The sequence below is a fragment of the Myotis yumanensis genome, unplaced genomic scaffold (assembly GCF_028538775.1).
Source record: "Myotis yumanensis isolate MYYU_CA2020_CCGP unplaced genomic scaffold, mMyoYum1.0.hap1 SCAF_21, whole genome shotgun sequence".
NCBI classification, from domain to species: domain Eukaryota; kingdom Metazoa; phylum Chordata; class Mammalia; order Chiroptera; family Vespertilionidae; genus Myotis; species Myotis yumanensis.
This window is the reverse complement of record NW_027223772.1, coordinates 3,574,837-3,594,219: the sequence shown is the minus strand read 5'-3', so window position 1 is coordinate 3,594,219 and position 19,383 is coordinate 3,574,837. Positions and strand designations below refer to the sequence as shown.

Genomic DNA, 19,383 nt, shown 5'->3' with positions numbered 1-19,383 from the left:
GGCCGCCGGGCGGGCGCGCACGCTCTGCGTCACGCGGGCCGGGGCTGATGACAAATTCCGGCGTGCCGGTCGGGGTTGCTGTGTCACTAGGCCCGCCCGGCGCGCCCCTTCCCGGCCGCCCTTCCGCACAGGCACTAGGGCTCTTCCGGTGTCAGGGCGCCTCTCCCCTGCAAGTCCCTCTCGCGCCGCGGCCCTTCGCACACCCCACCGCCCCTGCCGACTGCTCTTGCTCGGGCCCGGGCCCGAGCGCCGGACCGATCGGGGCCATGGAGAGCGTCGCCGCCAGGTATCGGCTGAGCTGCTCGCTCCAGGGCCACGAGCTGGACGTGCGGGGCCTGGTGTGCTGCCTCTATCCGCCGGGGGCCTTTGTGTCCGTGTCCCGGGACCGCACCACCCGCCTCTGGGTCCCGGACAGGTGAGCGTTGCGAGCCCGGCACCCCCGCGCCCCTGACTGTGTTGCACGCGTCTCGCCGCGAGTGGGGAGAGAGCGGACCCTCCCCGGTGCGCCCTGCCCGCTCCCGTCCTCCCCGGCCTGCGCTCAGGGCTGCGTTCCCTCCGGGTCCCGAGAGCACGGGCGCTCAGGGCGCGCGGTGGGAGGAGCAGCGGGTTGGGGGGGCCAGGGACCTGCTTTCGTGTCCCGACTTGACCACTAGCGAGCCGGTGACCTTGGACGAACTTCTTCCCTCTTGGGGCTTCAGTTTTTGGACGACGATGTCCCACGTTGCTTTGAGATTTTGGAAACTGATGGACGCCCCGTGTACCCTCCTCCGTGAGGCCGTGTGGACGCATCTGCTCTAGGATGTGCTCTGTAGCCTCAGTTCTCAAACATGGCCCTGCAGAAAGTTGTCCAAGTCAGAGTTGCTTAGTCTGGGGTCTGCGATGGGCTTCGATGGAGGGGAGGAGATCTCTCACATGTTCTGTGGACGTGTGTGGGGGATGTGCTGCTTTTTGAGGAGAGAAAGTCCATCGCCTCCTCCCTCACAAATAAAGGCACAAAAGGTTAAGCTCCAGTGCAAATCAAGTTCAAGAGTTCAGCCTTGATTTGGCTGATTTTCACCGGAAAACAGATTTCAGTTCAGAAAGAGAAAAATTGGAGCGGAGTTGCTTTGTTAGCCCCCCATCAGTAGGGGTTTCACACGGAGTTTGGGTTATCCATAAATTCAGATGGTAACTGTGGGTTGAGTGCCCTCTAATGTGTTTGACATCTTGAAGGAGAAGAGGACAGACAAGTTCTCTTATGTCTCATAGAACTTGCTTATAATGTGGAAGGGAAGATGGATCAAAAAAAAACAATAGAAAAATAATTACATATTTGGCCTGAGGAGAACAAGTATCCATATAGAGTTGAGTGGAGAGAGATGTTAGAGAAGGAAGCCTTTCTGGGGAGGTGTTTTCTTTTTTTTTTTTTAAATACATTTTATTGATTTTTTACAGAGAGGAAGGGAGAGGGATAGAGAGTTAGAAACATTGATGAGAGAGAAACATCGATCAGCTGCCTCCTGCACACTCCCTACTGGGGATGTGGCTGCAACCCAGGTACATGCCCTTGACCGGAATCGAATCTGGGACCCTTCAGTCCGCAGGCCGACACTCTATCCACTGAGCCAAACCGGTTAGGGCTTTCTTTTCTTTTTTTAATCTGACACATGGAGCTTGTCATGGGAGCCAGGAATAAGGAAGGCAAATTGGAAGAGCACTGTAGGTGGCGGGAGGGACACACTCAGAGGCCGTGGACTGAGCAAGAAGACAGCCCCTTTGTGCAGGAGGGAATGAGCTGTGAGGTGGGGCAAGTCTTTGAGGGCAGAGGAAGAGTTGTCCTAGTTCGAAGCCTTTATTTAAAGGGTTTCAAGCAAGGAGCAGCACGATTCCATTTACCTGTTGACAAGTTCCTGCGAGCTGCCGGTGGAGAAGGGATTGCAAAGGGGTGAATGTGGAAGTGGATCATTTTGGAGGCGTTTGCAGTAGTGTAGCCAGAACGTGATAGACTAGCCTAGGGCCGTGGTCGGCAAACTGTGGCTCGCGAGCCACATGCGGCTCTTTGGCCCCTTGAGTGTGGCTCTTCCTAAGCCTTAGGAGTACCCTAATTAAGTTAATAACAATGTACCTACCTATATAGTTTAAGTTTAAAAAATTTGGCTCTCAAAAGAAATTTCAGTCATTGTACTGTTGATATTTGGCTCTGTTGACTAATGAGTTTGCCCACCCCTGGGCTAGGGTATTGTAGAGCAAACTCCTGTATTGAACTGGAGATGGCTTCTAAAGGTCTCTTCTAAGGTCGTGTGATACTCCAGACCACCTCGTAATAGTAGTGTGTGTTTGAAGACGATTACTGTTAACGTGTACATCTAAAATGGAGGTCAGTAGAAGCACATGCCCACTAGGATGTAAACGTTGACGTGAGGAGTATCTGAAGGGGATGCCAGTTGCCATGGCTCCATCTGTACATGTTGTGTATGAGTGTGCTAGGTTGACAAGAACTTAAATCACTGGAGTGATTGTGTTTACCAGGAACTTAAGGAACTTGGGGCTGAAATGATCCTCTATCTGAAAACTGGTTCTTTCGTTTAACTCATGTGGGGTTTTTTTTTTTTTTTAGTTTTTCAATATTTATTTATGTATTTTTTCACCTAACACTGATTGAGAGCCTGCATTGTGCCAGGCACAGGGCAAGATGGTAGGTGATTAGAGAGATAAGAAAGTTTTACTTCTCCTTTCCAGTTGCTTAGGGTAGAGCATCTCACAGTCACTGGGTGATGAACTTCTTCCACATCCCAAACTAGCGTGTCTCAGCCATACTTTAAGTGTTGTGAAAGTGTCCTCAGGCTGATAATCCTGACGATTTTTATTTCATTGCATATTAATACAGTAATGAAGCGCTGTAAAATGTTTGGAGAAGTAGTTAATGAAGGTTGTTTTCCTTAGGTTTCTGGATCAGGTAGTGTAGGGGTGGACTGGAAATGATGGGGGAATTTAGTTTCAGGGATGCAAAATAGTTCGAGGGTGGACTAGATACCTCATCTTTCACAAAAGCCCATTGGAATCCCCCAAATCCCTGGGCCTTCTGAAAGTCCTTCAGAAAGGAGACATATTTTTCTTTCTGGGTTTTTTTCTTTTTGGTTGTACATTAAACTGAACCAGTCAGCATACCATTCTTTGAGATTGCTTCAGGCCGCTATAAGCCCACTTCAGATTAAACTGGATTTCTCAAGTCTATCACAACTATTGCTTTGCCTTTTGAAAACTATCCTTATTTGAAAGACACAACCACAGATTTTACATCCTGCATTAAATCTCTCCTGACTGTGCCATGGTCTCATAAACACGCATCACTTTGGGACCTTAGACAAATACTTCTGTGGGGTTTGTTAATAAATCAGAGCAAGTCCCTTCCCACTCCCCATTTCCCTTTCTTGGAGGCAAATTTTCATCTCCTAATAACTGCTTATTTTTTATTTTACTTATCTCTATAGAAAATGCTGTACAGTCACATGCTGCTTAACTAGGGGGATACATTCTGAGAAAAGTGTTGATAGGTGATTTTGCTGTGCGAACCTCAGAGTTCACATACACTGATCTAAATGATATAGCCAGACTACACACCTAGACTATTTGCTCTTAAGATACAGTCCTGTGCAGCATGTTTCTGTACAAAACAACACAAGAGATTAAATCACGCACAGAGAAAATGATACAAATTCAGAGATGCCATAAACAGATGTATGAGGCTCCTGCAGTGTAACACAGCATACTGTTTTACAGCAAACTTATTTTTATAAGTAGAGTATATAAGTAGAATATACCCTAAAATAATGATAAAAAGCATAGTATAATAAATACATAAACCAGTTATGTGACTTTTATTACCATTATCAAGTACATAATTGTATGTGCTATACTTCTATATGAATGGTAGGTTTGTTTACACCAGCATCACTACAGATATGTAATCCACTCCATTGTAATCTTATGGGATTACATCACATGCAGTCCAATTGACTGAAACATTATGCAGTGCATGACTATATTGCTATTTCTTTTATTTTTAAAACTAGAGGCCCCGTGCACAAGAATTTGTGCACTGGGGTGGGGAGGAGGTCCCCTCAGCCCAGCCTGCACCCATTTGCAGTCCAGGACCCCTTGGGGGATGTCCACCTGTTGACTTAGGCCCACTCCCCGGGGGAATCAGGCCTAAACGTGCAGTCAGATATCCTTCTGGCAGCCAGGGAGCCCTCGGGGGATGTCCGACTAAAGCAGGGGTGGGCAAACTTTTTGACTCGAGGGCCACAATGGGTTCTTAAACTGGACCGGAGGGCCAGAACAAAAGCATGGATGGAGTGTTTGTGTGAACTAATATAAATGCAAAGTAAACATCATTACATAAAAGGGTACGGTCTTTTTTTTTTTTAGTTTTATTCATTTCAAACGGGCCGGATCCAGCCCGCGGGCCGTAGTTTGCCCACGGCTGGACTAAAGGCTTAGGCCCCCAAGGGATTGGGCCTAAACCGTTAGTTGGACATTCTTAGTGCTGCCACAGAGGTGGGAGAGGCTCCTGCCACCACCACTGCGCTGGCCAGCCATGAGCCAGCTTCTGGCTGAGTGGCACTCCCCATATGGAAGTGCACTGACCACCAGGGGGCAGCTCCTGCATTGAGCGTCTGCCCCCTGGTGGCCAGTGCGCATCATAGCAACCGGCCATTCTGCCGTTCGGTCAATTTGCATATTAGCCTTTTATTATTATTATTACTAGAGGCCCAGTGCACTCGGGGTGGGGGGGGTCCCTCAGCCCGGCCTGTGCCCTCTCGCAATCTGGGACCCCTCGGGGTGACCACCTGCTGGCTTAGGCCCACTCCCCGGGGGATTGGGCCTAAGCTGGCAGTCAGACATCCCTCTGGCAGCCCGGGAGCCCTCAGGGGATGTCCACTTGCCAGCGGGGAACAGGCCTAAGCTGCAGTCGGATATCCTTAGTGTTGCTGAGGAGGTGGGAGAGGCTCCCACCACCACCGCTGTACTGGCAGCTGTCAGCTTGGCTTGTGGCTGAGCAGAGCTCCCACTGTGGGAGTGCACTAACCACCATGGGCAGCTCCTGCATTAAGCATCTGCCCCCTGGTGGTCAGTGTGTGTCATAGTGACCAGTCATTCCCAGTCATTCTGCTGTTAGGGTCAATTTACATATTATCCTTTTATTATATAGGATTATATAGGATGTTCCTATTCCCCCCTTTTGCCCCCTCTACTCAGCTCTTGCCCCCCACTTCTCTCTGGCCATCACCATACTGTTGTCTGTGTCCATGGGTTGTGTATATATTTTCTTTGGCTAATCCCTTCTTTAAATTCACTTCTTTAAATTTTTATTTTCAGATAAGTGCTTACAACTGCACTATTATATATTTTCTATTATATCATTTAGAATTAAGATATTTTTTAATTGAACCCTATTAAATTTTAGCACAATTTAATAAATGATGCTAGAAGCAATTAGGAGATTTTTCATGTAATGCAGATACATTTCAATTAATATTTTATTAATTTTTAATTTTTTAATATTTTAATTTGAAATAATCTCATACATGTAAAAAAAACTTATAAAATACTACAGCATATTATATGTACCCTTCACCCAATTTCTTAGGTGTTAATAATTTAAACATAACCATTATACAACTAACAAAATTTGGAATATATTTTTCTTATAATCTCTTTAATGTTACTTAATCCATTTACTTTGTTTTTGTTAGTCTTCACCCAAGGATATTTTTCCATTGAATTTTAGAGAGAGTGAAGGGAAAGGGAGAGACACATTGATTGGTTGCCTCCTGCACATGCTCTGATAGGGACTGGGGACCAAGCCAGCAACTAAGGTACATGCCCTTGACTGGAATCTAACCTGGGACCCTTCAGTCCACTGGCTAATGCTCTATCCACTGAGCAAAACAGGCTGCAGCTTAATTCATTTACTTTTAATCTATATGTGTCTTTATACATAAAGTGGGTTTTGTTTTTGATTCACCCTCATAATCTGTCTTTTAATTGGTGCATTTATGCCACTGACTTTCAGAGTGCTTACTGATAGAGTTACTGCCATATCAGGCAGCTTCTGGGGCTTCTGGGGCCGGCCTGCGGCCAGGGACTGGATCTGATGACGGGTGTCAGGCAGGCGGCTTCTGGGACTTCCGGGGCCGGCCTGCGGCCCAGGATCGGATCCTATCACGGGCAGCAGGCAGTTGGCTTCTGGGGTCGCCCACGGGGGCCAGAGTGGCGGCTTGTGCTGGTGGCTGGTGCTGTCCAGTCTGCAGTATGCAAATTAGCCGCCATCTTTGTTGGCGGTTAATTTGCATATCTCGCTGATTAGCCAATAGGAGGCATAGCGAAGGTACAGTCAATTACCATGTTTGTCTATTTCATAGGATAGTATATTTCAGGTATTTTCTATAGATCTTATTGTGGAATATGAGAATTTAGCTCTCTTTTCACCTTCTGCCAATGCCCATCACAAATGCCCTTAAATTAACTTAATTGAAACTGAATCAGTATTGTGACTGTACATAGTCTGTGTGCACCTAAGCTATGGAGTAAACTGATAACTTCACAATTTTATGATCTCCCTATAGCTACTAATTGCCTTATTTTGGGTTTTCATTTGCTTAATTTTCTATGTATCACTAATTCGGATTTAAATACTAGTTGTTTATCTCTCTCCTTTCAAGACTTTAGACATACTGGATAGTTTACAGTTTCCTTTTTCTTTTTTTTTAATTTGTTTTTTTATTGCTTAAATTATTACAAAGAGTATTACATATGTCTCCTTTTTTTTTCCCCCCGCCCTTGACAATCCCCTGGCCTCCCCTACCCCCAAGTGTCTTAAGTCCATTGGTTATGCTTATATGCATGCATACAAGTCCTTTGGTTGATCTCTTACCCCCTCCTTTGCCCCCCCACCCTCCCCGGCCTTCCTGCTGTAGTTTAACAGTCTGTTCGAGGCAACTCTGCCTCTGTATCTATTATTGTTCAAAAGTTTATAATGGACTCTATTATCCATGAATGAGTGAGATCATGTGGTATTTTTCCTTCATTGACTGGCTTATTTCACTTAGCATAATGCTCTCCAATTCCATCCATAATGTTGCAAATGGTAAGAATTCCTTCTTTTTTACAGCAGCGTAGTATTCCATCGTGTAGATGTACCACAGTTTTCTAATCCATTCATCTACTGATGGGCACTTAGGCTGTTTCCAGATCTTAGCTATGGTGAATTGTGCTGCTATGAACATAGGGGTGCACATATCCTTTCTGATTGGTGTTTCTGGTTTCTTGGGATATATTCCTAGAAGTGGGATCACAGGGTCAAATGGGAGTTCCATTTCCAGTTTTTTGAGGAAACTCCATACTGTCTTCCATAGTGGCTGCACCAGTCTGCATTCCCACCAGCAGTGCACAAGTGTTCCTTTTTCTCCACATCCTCTCCAGCACTTGTCGTTTGTTGATTTGTTGATGATAGCCATTCTGACAGGTGTGAGATGGTACCTCATTGTTGTTTTGATTTGCATCTCTCGGATGATTAGCGACTTTGAGCATGTTTTCATATGTCTCTTGGCTTTCTGAATGTCCTCTTTTAAAAGGTGTCTATTTAGGTCCTTTGCCCATTTTTTGATTGGATTGTTTATCTTCCTTTTGTTAAGTTGTATGAGTTCCCTATAAATGTTGGAGATTAGGCCCTTATCAGATATAATGTTGGCAAATATGTTCTCCCATGTAGTGGGCTTTCTTGTTGTTTTGTTGAAGGTTTCTTTTGCTGTGCAGAAACTTTTTATTTTGATGAAGTCCCATTTGTTTATTTTCTCTTTAGTTTCCAATGCCCTAGGATCAGTATCGGTGAAGAAATTGCTTAGGCATATGTCTGAGATTTTGTTGCCTTTGGATTCTTTTAGTATTTTTATGGTTTCCCATCGTATATTTAAGGCCTTTATCCATTTTGAGTTTATTTTTGTGTATGGTGTAAGTTGGTGGTCTAGTTTCATTTTCTGGCATATATCTGTCCAATTTTCCCAACACCATTTATTGAAGAGACTATCTTGGCTCCATTGTATGTACTTGCCTCCTTTGTCAAATATTAATTGAGCATATTGGTTCGGGCTAATTTCTGGACTCTCTATTCTATTCCACTGATCTATATGTCTGTTCTTGTGCCAGTACCAGGCAGTTTTGAGAACAGTGGCTTTGTAATACAGCTTGATATCTGGCATTGAGATCCCACCTACTTTGTTCTTTCTCAGGATCGCTGCAGCTATTCGGGGTCTTTTTTTTATTCCAGATGAATTTTTGGAGAGTTCGTTCTAGATCTTTGAAGTAGGCCATTGGTATTTTAATGGGAAGTGCGTTCAATTTATAGATTGCTTTGGGTAGTATGGACATTTTAATGATGTTGATTCTATCAATCCAAGAACATGGTATGTTCTTCCATCTGTTTATGTCTTCCTCTATCTCTTTTTTCAACGTCCTGTAGTTTTCTGAGTAGAGGTCTTTTACCTCTTTAGTTAAGTTTATTCTTAGGTAGCTTAATTTTTTTGGTGCGATGGTAAATGGGATTGTTTTTATAATCTCTCTTTCTGAAAGTTTACTATTGGTGTATAGAAATGCCTCAGATTTCTTGGGGTTAATTTTGTATCCTGCTACATTGCCAAATTCATGTATTAAGTCTAGTAGTTTTTTGATGGAGTCTCTAGGGTTTTGTATGTATAATATCATGTCGTCTGCAAATAAGGACAGTTTTACTTCCTCTTTTCCAATTTGGATGCCTTTTATTTCTTCTTCTTGTCTAATTGCAATGGCTAATACTTCCAGGACTATGTTGAACAGGAGTGGTGAGAGTGGGCATCCCTGTCTTGTTCCTGTTCTTAGGGGAAATGGTGTTAGTTTTTGTCCATTGAGTATGATGTTGGTTGTGGGCCTGTCATATATGGCTTTTATTATGTTTAGGTATGATCCTTCTATTCCCACTTTGTTGAGAGTTTTTATCAAAAATGGGTGTTGAATTTTGTCAAACGCTTTTTCTGCATCAATTGATATGACCATGTGGTTTTTTTCCTTCAGTTTGTTTATGTAATGTATCACGTTTATTGATTTCCGGATATTGTACCATCCTTGCATCCCTGGGATAAATCCGACTTGGTAATGGTGTATGATCTTTCTGATGTATGCTGGATCCGATTTGCTAAGATTTTGTTGCAGATTTTGGCATCTATGTTCATGAGGGATATTGGCCTATAATTCTCTTTCCTTGTGTTTTCTTTACCTGGTTTTGGTATTAGGGTGATGCTGGCTTCATAGAATGAGCATGGAAGTGTTCCTTCCTCTTGAATTTTTTGTAGTAGTCTGAGGAGGATAGGTTTTAGTTCTTCCTTGAATGTTTGGTAAAACTCCCCTGTGAAGCTGTCTGGTCGTGGGCTTTTGTTTGCTGGAAGCTTTTTGATGACTGCTTCAATTTCTTCCATAGTTATTGGCCTGTTGAGATTTTTAGATTCTTCCTGATTAAGTTTTGGAATGTTGTATTTTTCTAGAATTATGTCCATTTCCTCCAGGTTGTCTAGTTTGTTGGAGTAAAGTTGTTCATAGTATTTTTTAACAATCATTTGTATTTCTGTGGGGTCTGTTGTTACTTCGCCTCTATCATTTCTGATTTTGTTTATTTGGGTCCTCTCTCTTTGCTTCTTGGTGAGCCTGGCTAGAGGTTTGTCAATCTTGTTTATCCTTTCAAAGAACCAGCTCTTGGTTTCATTGATTTTCTGTATTGTTTTTTTGGTCTCTATGTCATTTATTTCTGCTCTAATCTTTATTATCTCCTTCCTTCTGCTCACTCTGGGCTTTTCTTGTTGCTCTCTTTCTACTTCTTTGAGCTGTAGATTTAGATGATTTACTACCATTTTTTCTTGTTTGTTGAGGTAGGCCTGTAGAGCTATAAACTTCCCTCTCAGGACTGCTTTCATTGTGTCCCAAAGGTTTTGGATTGTTGTGTTTTCATTGTCATTAGGTTCCAGGATGTTTTTAATTTCTTCTTTGATCTCATTGGTAACCCAATCAATATTTAATAACATGCTATTCAGCTTCCAAGTGTTTGAGTATTTTGAGTTGTTTTTATTGTAGTTTATTTCTAATATTATGCCTTTGTGGTCTGAGAAGATGCTTGGTATGATTTCAATCTTCTTGAATTTGGGGAGACTTTGTTTGTGACCCCATATGTGGTCTATTTTTGAATATGTCCCATGAGCACCTGAGAGGAATGTATATTCCGCAGCTGTGGGGTGAAGTGTTCTGAAGATGTCAATTAAGTCCATCTGATCTAGTGAGTCATTTAGGATTGCTGTTTCTTTGCTGATTTTTTGTCTAGCGGATTTATCCAGTGATGTCAGTGGTATATTAAAGTCCCCTACTATGATTGTATTGTTGTCGATCTCTCCCCTGATATCTTCCAGGAGTTTTCTTGTGTATGTGGGTGCTTCTGCATTGGGTGCATATCTGTTTATCAGGGTTATATCCTTTTGTTGTATTGATCCCTTTAGTATTATGAAGTGGCCTTCCTTATCTCTGGTTATGGCCTTCACTTTGAGGTCTATTTTGTCCGATATAAGTATTGCTACCCCAGCTTTTTTTTCATTTCCATTTGCCTGAAAGATATTTTTCCATCCCTTCACTTTCAGTCTGTGTGAGTCCCTTCTAATGAGGTGGGTCTCTTATAGACAGCAAATGTATGGGTCATGTTTTTTTATCCATTCAGCCACTTGATGTCTTTTGATTGGGCCATTTAGTCCATTTACGTTTAAAGTTATTATTGAAAGGTAATTGTTTGTAGCCATTTCTATTTTTTTGTGGCTGTTTTCTTTCTGGGCTTTTTATTTCTTCTTTTTACACCAGTCCCTTTAGCATTTCTTGCATTGCTGGCTTGGTGGTGATAAACTCCCTTAGCCTTTTTTTGTCTGTGAAGCTTCTTATTTCCCCTTTAATTTTGAATGATAGCCTTGCTGGGTAGAGTATTCTTGGATTCAGTCCTTTGCTTTGCATCGCTTTGTAAATTTCTGTCCATTCTTTTCTGGCCTGATGTGTTTCTGTTGAGAAATCGTTTGATAATCTGATGGGGGATCCTTTGTAGGTATCTCTCTGTCTCTCTCTTGCAGCCTTTAAGATTCTCTCTTTGTCTTGTACATTTGCCATCGTTATTATGACGTGTCTTGGTGTGGGTCTTTTGGGGTTCATCTTGCCTGGGACTCTCTGTACTTGTGTAACTTTTTTCTTCCCCATATCTGGGAAGTTTTCTGTCATTATTTCTTCAAATAGATTTTCTAATCCTTGCTGCTCTTCTTGTCCTTCTTGCAGCCCTATTATGGGTATGTTACTTTGTTTCATGTTGTCCTGAAGGTCCCTTAGGCTCTCCTCCTGTGTTTTAATTTTTTTCTCCAGTTGCTGTTCAGATTGAGCTTGTTTCTCTGCCTTATCTTTTAACTCACTAATTCGGTCCTCTGCTTCTTCTAGTCTGCTGTTGAAACTTTCCATGGTGTTTTTGATTGTAGCTATATCACTTTTCATTTCTTCCTGATTCTTGCATAGGTTGTTGATTTTCTCATCCATCCGGTGAATGAATTGTACAACCATTATTCTGAATTCTTTTTCTGTCATGTTGCATGCTTCAATTTCATTAATTTCCTTTCTTGGTGATTCCTCATTGTCTTTCCTCTGGGTTTTATGTTGCCTCTTCATTCTGATTATCTCCCGATGGTTCAAACGTCGAGTTGCGTGGGCCTGGGCCGTGTGCAGTGGGAGCCTCCCACCACCCTAGTGTCACTGAAGAGCTCTGACACTAAGATGTGTGGTTGTTGTTGGTTGGTGGGAACCAGGCTTGCTCTGAGTCAGTGTTGCCAGCGCTCAATGTGGCCTCGTACGTGCCCTTAGAATCAGGGACCCTGCCTGCACCGTGTTGAAAACCAGAGCCCCCTAGCTTGTGCCAGGAGTCAGAGTTCCCCAAGAGACCAGTATCAGAGTCTCTGTTGCTTCGCGCGACCTCGCCTTGAGAATCAGGGTCCCTGTGTGCCCTTGCACCATGAATTGAATTCACTGGCTCTTAGTATGAATGCACAGGGAATCAGGATCTCAGGCGCAGGTGATAAGAAACACAGTCAAGTCACTGGTGCTTGGTGCTGCCTCCTGCCCCGAGAAACGGGGTCCCTGGGCCTGTGCTACGTGGACAAATTCCTGTTCGCGTGTTTGCTCCCAGCCCAGGGCTCCGAAGCCGGCAGTGCACGAAGGATCAGTTCCGAGGTTCTCATGCACTTCCAGGCCAAAGTTCCTGCAGCGCTGAGGCCCCGGCAAGGGGTGGGTCTATCAGTTAGTTACTCTGGCGCTGCCTGCGGGAAGCGGGGATGGGCTCTGTTACTCACGGATCTGCCGCAGGGACCTCTGAACTTTTGGTGTCCGCAGGTCTGTAGCTGTGGTCACAGGTCTCTGTCCCCAGTGGCTGCAGGGTCCTGGTATGCGTCTGAGATCAGACTGGGTGGTGCTGAGGCCAGGATCCTAGTCTCAAGCAGCTCTGTTTCCCAAGATGGCGTGGTCGCTGTGCCTGTGCTGGCCGCCCAGGAGTGTCCGCTCCAGGAGCGGGACTCCGCCGCCTAAGACTGCCCGGTTTAGCAGCCCCTTAGAAGACCTGCAGAATCTAACTGTCCCTAGCTCATACACACCACACACGTCCACACACTCCTCTATCACTTCCTTGCGCTCTCACACTCTCTCCCTCCCTACCTTCCTGCTGGTCGCCATTTTCCTCTCTCCTTTTTCTTTTGGTGAAAACTTTCTGACCTGCTCTGTCTGCCCCTGGTACACAACTAATCCTTGGACCTCCCTTTATTGTCATCTCCTTTATTCCCTTTTGGACCTCTTGTGTTTTTTTAAATTAATTAATTAATTAATTAATTTTTAAAATATATTTTATTGATTTTTTACAGAGAGGAAGGGAGAGAGATGGAGAGTCAGAAACATCGATGAGAGAGAAACATCGATCAGCTGCCTCTTGCACATCTCCTACTGGGGATGTGCCCGCAACCCAGGTACATGCCCTTGACCGGAATCGAACCTGGGACCTTTCAGTCCGCAGGCCGACGCTCTATCCACTGAGCCAAACTGGTTTTGGCATATTTTTAAAATATATGTTGTTATTGATTTCTGAGAGGAAAGGAGAGGGATAATTCTTTATATCCCTCTCAGCAACTAACCACCTTCCATATAGTATGTCATAATCTGTTGTTAGACTTGTTATGTAAGGCGGTGATGTGTAAGAAATTGGTAATCTTTCTAATCCCCAGGGAGTTGATGTGCTGTGTCCCTAGAGCAGTCATTTATACATAGCTGTATTAGTTCCTATGGTTTGCATATTGAGAATGATTGATATTCTATTTAGATACACATACTATACCAGTGATGGTGAACCTTTTGAGCTCGGCGCGTCAGCATTTTGAAAACCCTAACTTAACTCTGGTGCCGTGTCACATATAGAAATTTTTTGATATTTGCAACAATAGTAAAACAAAGACATATTTTTGATATTTATTTTATATATGTAAATGCCATTTAACAAAGAAAAATCAACCAAAAAAATGAGTTCGTGTGTCACCTCTGACACAGGTGTCATAGGTTTGCCATCACTGTACTATACTAATGGGGTACTAAGTTTATGTTTGATAATGTGAAAATGTCCTCAGTGTTTAAGGCTTATTGATAGTGGGTTCCATTATCTAATTGCATGGTTTCACTTCACCACGGATTTCTCAGGGTAACAATTACTGGTAAGTAGAAATGAAAATGGAGGATGAGGAAAGCAACATAATATATTTGTTTCCTTCCCTTTCCTTCCTTGTTCTTCTGTTCTTCCTGTTAGTTAACTGTTATTAATGAAAACCTAATTAAACTTTTCCAAAGGTGATATAAATCTTTGTAGTAGCTGATATACACTGAGTGGCCAGATTATTATGACCACCTGACGTTTGTAGGCAAATTAGCTATAATTTCACGCTGAAGTTGCTAGAGGGCCAGACCATTATAAATAGGGAAGTAGGTTGTTTACCACGACAGTAGAAGTGATTTTTTTCTGAAGATACGGGTAAACAACACGATTTAACAGCCTTTGAACGTGGGATGATTGTTGGTGCTCGGAGCCATGGAGTATCAGCAAAACAGCTGAAGGCCTGTTCGAACACCTTTGCTGTCTGCAGTTACCAAGATAAAACGTCTCCAATTCGCACAGGAACACAAGGATTGGACAGTTGAGCATTGAAAAAAAGTCATGTGGTCCGATGAATCACGTTTCCAGTTGCATCATGCAGATGGCAGAGTGAGAATTTGGCAGAAACAGCATGAAAGCATGCACCCCACATGCATGAGTACAACCCTTCAAGCCGGTGAGGGCAGAGTTATGATTTGGGGCATGTTTTCCTGGTATGATTTAGGCCCTTTAATTCGTGTGGAACAACGTCTGAATAGCACAACATACCTAAGTATTGTTGATGATCAGTAATTAATAAATAATATATGATCAGGTTCATCCTATCATGTTGATGGCATATCCCAATGGACATGGCTTCTTCCAACAAGACAGTGCGCCATGCCATGGTGCTCGTATTGTGCAGGAGTGGTTTCAAGAACATGAGGGCGACTTTACTTTGCTTCGGTGGCCCCCACCATCACCAGATCTCAATCCAATTGAGCATTTGTGGGATGAAGTTAAAGGATCCATCAGGCAGCTGGTTCCACAACCATCAAATCTCATAGAACTGGACAGTGCTATTCATCAGGCATGGTGTCAGATTTCTCGCATCACCTTTCAACATCTCGTGGAGTCAATGCCAAGAAGAATCGCCGCAGTATTGAAGGCAAAAGGTGGCCCAACGAAGTACTGATGGGGTGGTCATAATAATCTGGCCACTCAGTGTATATTAGCTATTTAATATTTAAAACAATAGAGAGAGACCAAGATGGCGGCGTAGGTAAACACCGGAGACCGCTGCCGCAAACAACCATTTCAAAAATACAACTAAAAGACTGAACAGACATCACCCAGAACCACAGGAAAGCTGGCTGAAGAGAGACTCTACAACTAGAAGGAAAGAGAACAGCAAACCGAGGCTCAGAGGCAGCGCAGTGTGGAAAATACAAAGGTACCGAGGTGTGCGTGCAAAGCGGGCTGGTGGCTGAGGGCGCGGTTGTCGTTTTCAGTCGGGAGGGAGTCTCAGACTCTGGGCTCCAGATCCGGGCGAGTCTCTAGGGACTCAGACTCAAACGGGAGAAGCGGGATTATCCGGCATCAGTTGGAACCTGAGGGCAGCTTTCTCTCCGAGGTTTGCAGCGGCTGCCGGGGTTCTGAGAAGCAGAGCCTCTGGGAACGGGACTGAGAGCGGCCATAACTGCTCCCTCCGCCCGCCCTGTGGATCCCGCCCCGCCCAAACCCTGCGCACAGCCATTTGCCGATCGCCTCAGGCAAAGGCTGGATTAGCGCCTCCCCAGAAGGCAGACGTTTTCCACACAGCTGTTTCCTGCAGCCAGTCGGCCTGGTGGTCAAATCCCTCTGTTAACTACAACAATTAAGGCTTGGCTAGAACAAGACTGCGCACAAAGACCACAAGGGGGTGCACCAAGAAAGCATAAAAGATGCGGAGACAAAAAAACATGACAGAAATGGAGGATATGGAGCTAAGAATCGCAATTTTGAGGGCTTGCCATAAATTTGTGCAGAGCCTCACGAAAACTAATGAGACCCTCGATGCTACGATAAAGAAATTAGAAAGTAAGCATACACGGACTGAAATAAAGAATATTATACCCAATAGCAGACCAGAGGAGCACAAGAATCAAACCAAAGATTTGACAAAAAACACCCAACTGGAAAAGCAAAATGAAAAAAGAATCCGAAAGTGTGAAGATAGTGTAAGGAGCCTCTGGGACAGTTTCAAGCGTACCAACATCAGAATAATAGGGGTGCCAGAAGATGAAAGACAGCAAGATACTGAAAACCTATTTCAAGAAATAATGGCAGAAAACTTCCCCCACCTGGTGAAAGAAATGGACTTACAGGTCCAAGAAGCGCAGAGAACCCCAAACAAAAGGAATCCAAAGAGGACCACACCAAGACACATCATCATTAAAATGCCAAGAGCAAAAGACAAAGAGAGAATCTTAAAAGCAGCAAGAGAAAGAGACTCAATTACCTACAAGGGAATACCCATACGACTGTCAGCTGATTTCTCAACAGAAACTTTGCAGGCCAGAAGGGAATGGCAAGAAATATTCAAAGTGCTGAATACCAAGAACCTACAACCAAGATTACTTTATCCAGCAAAGCTATCATTCAGAACTGAAGGTCAGATAAAGAGCTTCACAGACAAGGAAAAGCTAAAGGAGTTCATCACCACTAAACCAGTATTATACGAAATACTGAAAGGTATCCTTTAAGAAGAGGAAGAAGAAAAAGGTAAAGATACAAATTGTGAACAACAAACATGCATCTATCAACAAGTGAATCTAAGAATCAAGTGAATAAATAGTCTCATGTACAGAATGAACTGGTGATTATAATGAATCAGGGACATAGAAAGGGAATGGACTGACTATTTTTGGGGGGGGTAAGGGGAATGGGAGATTCGGGAAGAGACTGGACAAAAATCGTGCACCTATGGATGAGGACAGTGGGTGGGGAGTGAGGGTGGAGGGTGGGGCGGGAACTGGAAGGAGGGGAGTTATGGGGGGGGGGGAAGAGGAACAAATGTAATCTGAACAATAAAAATTTAATTTAAAAAATAATAATAATAATAATAATATTTAAAACAATAGATACTTGAAATAGTGTGCACTCTGTAAAGTTCAACCTAGACACTAAATGAAATGAGTACTTTGACAACTGTGTCCTAGGATATGTTAGAGAACAACTGTATGTCTTATTTATTATCTTGTCTTTCTAGTCCTAACAGGGGCTTCACAGAAATGCACTGTATGAGTGGCCACTCCAATTTTGTATCTTGTGTATGCATCATACCTTCAAGTGACGCACATCCTCATGGACTAATCGCCACTGGAGGCAATGACCATAATATTTGCATTTTCTCACTGGAGAGCCCAGCACCACTTTACATACTAAAAGGTCACAAAAATGCTGGTGAGTATAGTGCTTTGGTGTGTTTCTATTTGAAAAAAAAAATTATCCATTTGAAAGGAAAATTTACAGATAATTTTTTCCTGTTTTTTGTTTGTTTGTTTGTTTGTTTGTTTTTATATTTGTTAACCTATTGCTAATAGGCTTGGTAGTAAAATCCTTTTTCGGATCAGAATTTTGTTCTATAAATTCTGTTACTGATTTTCTGTTATTAGTAAAGTTTATTATGCTTACACAGGGGTGGACAAAAGTAGATTTAAGTGGTAATACAAATAATACAGTAATTAATAAGTAATATATGAATAAACTGTGTTTCCCATACTCACAACTGTAAACCTACTTTTTGTCCACCCCTGTGTTTTTAAAAAGTAAGGTGTTCAGCCCAGCCAGTGTGGCTCAGTGGTTGAGTGTAGACCTATGAACCAGGAGGTCATAGTTTGATTTCCGGTCAGGGCATGTGCCCAGCTTGCTGGCTCGATCCCCAGTAGGGGGCGTGCAGGAGGCAGCTGATCGGTGATTCTCATCATTTTATATCTCTCCCTTTCTGAAATCAAAAAATATTTTTATAAAAAGACTAAAATGTTCAGTTATAAAAGGAAGAGGTGTATAATTTTGATACACTTTGTGATTTTGGATTTTCAGCTATTTTGTGCAAGGAATTTACTGAAGAAACCTAAGAGTATTTTTAAATCTTCTGACTGTTATGTCTATTTATACAGCAAAAACAGATGTGTTTATAGCTCTGGTGTCATTATTGAAGAGGAATACTTTTGAATATCATTTTCTGTGATTTGTGTATACTATTTCTGATTCTGAAATTCCTGAATTTGTGTATGGCTTAGCAGCTCTTTGTTATAAAATGAAGTTTAATCAGTGGAGTATGTGCACTTTTTTTTTTTTTTTTTTTTTTTTTTTTTTTTTTTTTTGAGTTGTTTGCATATTTATTTTTATTTATTTTTTTTTTATTTTATTTTATTTTTTTTTTTATTTTATTTTTTAATTTTTTGCTTAAAGTATTACAAAGGGTATTACATAAGTATCCTTTCCCCCCCCCTTGACAAACCCCTACCCTCCCTTACCCCCCAGTGTCTTATGTCCATTAGTTATGCTTATATGCATGCATACAAGTCCTTCGGTTGATCTCTTACTCCCCTCCCTCCTGTCCCCCAACTCTCTCTGGCCTTCCCACTGCAGTTTGACAATCAGTTTGAGGCAGCTCTGCCTCTGTATCTATTATTGTTCAAAAGTTTGTAATGGTCTTTATTATCCATGAATGAGTGAGATCATGTGGTATTTTTCCTTCATTGACTGGCTTGTTTCACTTAGCATAATGCTCTCCAGTTCCATCCATGATGTTGCAAATGGTAGGAGTTCCTTCTTTTTAACAGCAGCATAGTATTCCATCGTGTAGATGTACCACAGCTTTCTAATCCATTCATCTACTGATGGGCACTTAGGCTGTTTCCAGATCTTAGCTATGGTGAATTGTGCTGCTATGAACATCTGGGTGCATATATCCTTTCTGATTGGTGTTTCTGGTTTCTTGGGATATATTCCTAGGAGTGGGATCACAGGGTCAAATGGGAGTTCCATTTCCAATTTTTTGAGGAACCTCCATACTGCCTTCCATAGTGGCTGCACCAGTCTGCATTCCCACCAGCAGTGTGCACTTATTTTTTAATGTATCTAGAATAGTTTGGAACATCTGTAAGCAAATAGTATGGCCCATAAACACTTTAAACTTAATTTCAGTGAGTTTATAAAATGTTTTTGTATGTATGTATGTGAAATCTTCAATACAGAGGGATAAAGATTTTTTTTTTTAACTTTCTTCTAGAAATCTTCACTATATACAAAAGTAGAGTGGCCAGGCAAAATCTCATTTCTTATTATCAGATATCCAGTGAATGCTTACATTTACCCAGTTGTCTCATAAATGTTTTTTTACACTTTGTTTCACTGGTGAGCCAAACAAGGTTCACATGTCTTTCAGTATGTCAGTCTGTTTCCCTTTTCCCTCACCATGGGAAACCAGCTTATTTTACCTGTAGAATGTCCAACAATCTGAACTTTGCTGATTAGAGCCTTTTTGTTCCCTTTAACATGTTCCTCAGTCCCCCATATGTCTTGTAAGCTATTAGTTAAATCTAGAAGCTTGAACAGGTACAAATTCAAGTTTCTGGCAAGAACACTTTATAAGAAGTATT

At 42.7% G+C, this 19,383-nt stretch overlaps 1 protein-coding gene across 2 annotated transcripts in view; it reads left to right on the top strand.

Annotated features, from left to right (window-relative positions):
- The first annotated feature begins 131 nt into the window (after positions 1 to 131).
- Positions 132 to 19,383, top strand: part of PLAA (phospholipase A2 activating protein) — a 42,389-nt gene continuing 23,137 nt past the window's right edge. For both annotated transcript variants that reach the window (XM_070400807.1, XM_070400806.1), the window contains exons 1-2: positions 132 to 415; positions 16,986 to 17,179. In XM_070400807.1, the coding sequence (XP_070256908.1) occupies positions 267 to 415; positions 16,986 to 17,179 (343 nt within the window). In that variant the 5' untranslated portion in view covers positions 132 to 266. The remainder of the gene's footprint in view (positions 416 to 16,985; positions 17,180 to 19,383) is intronic.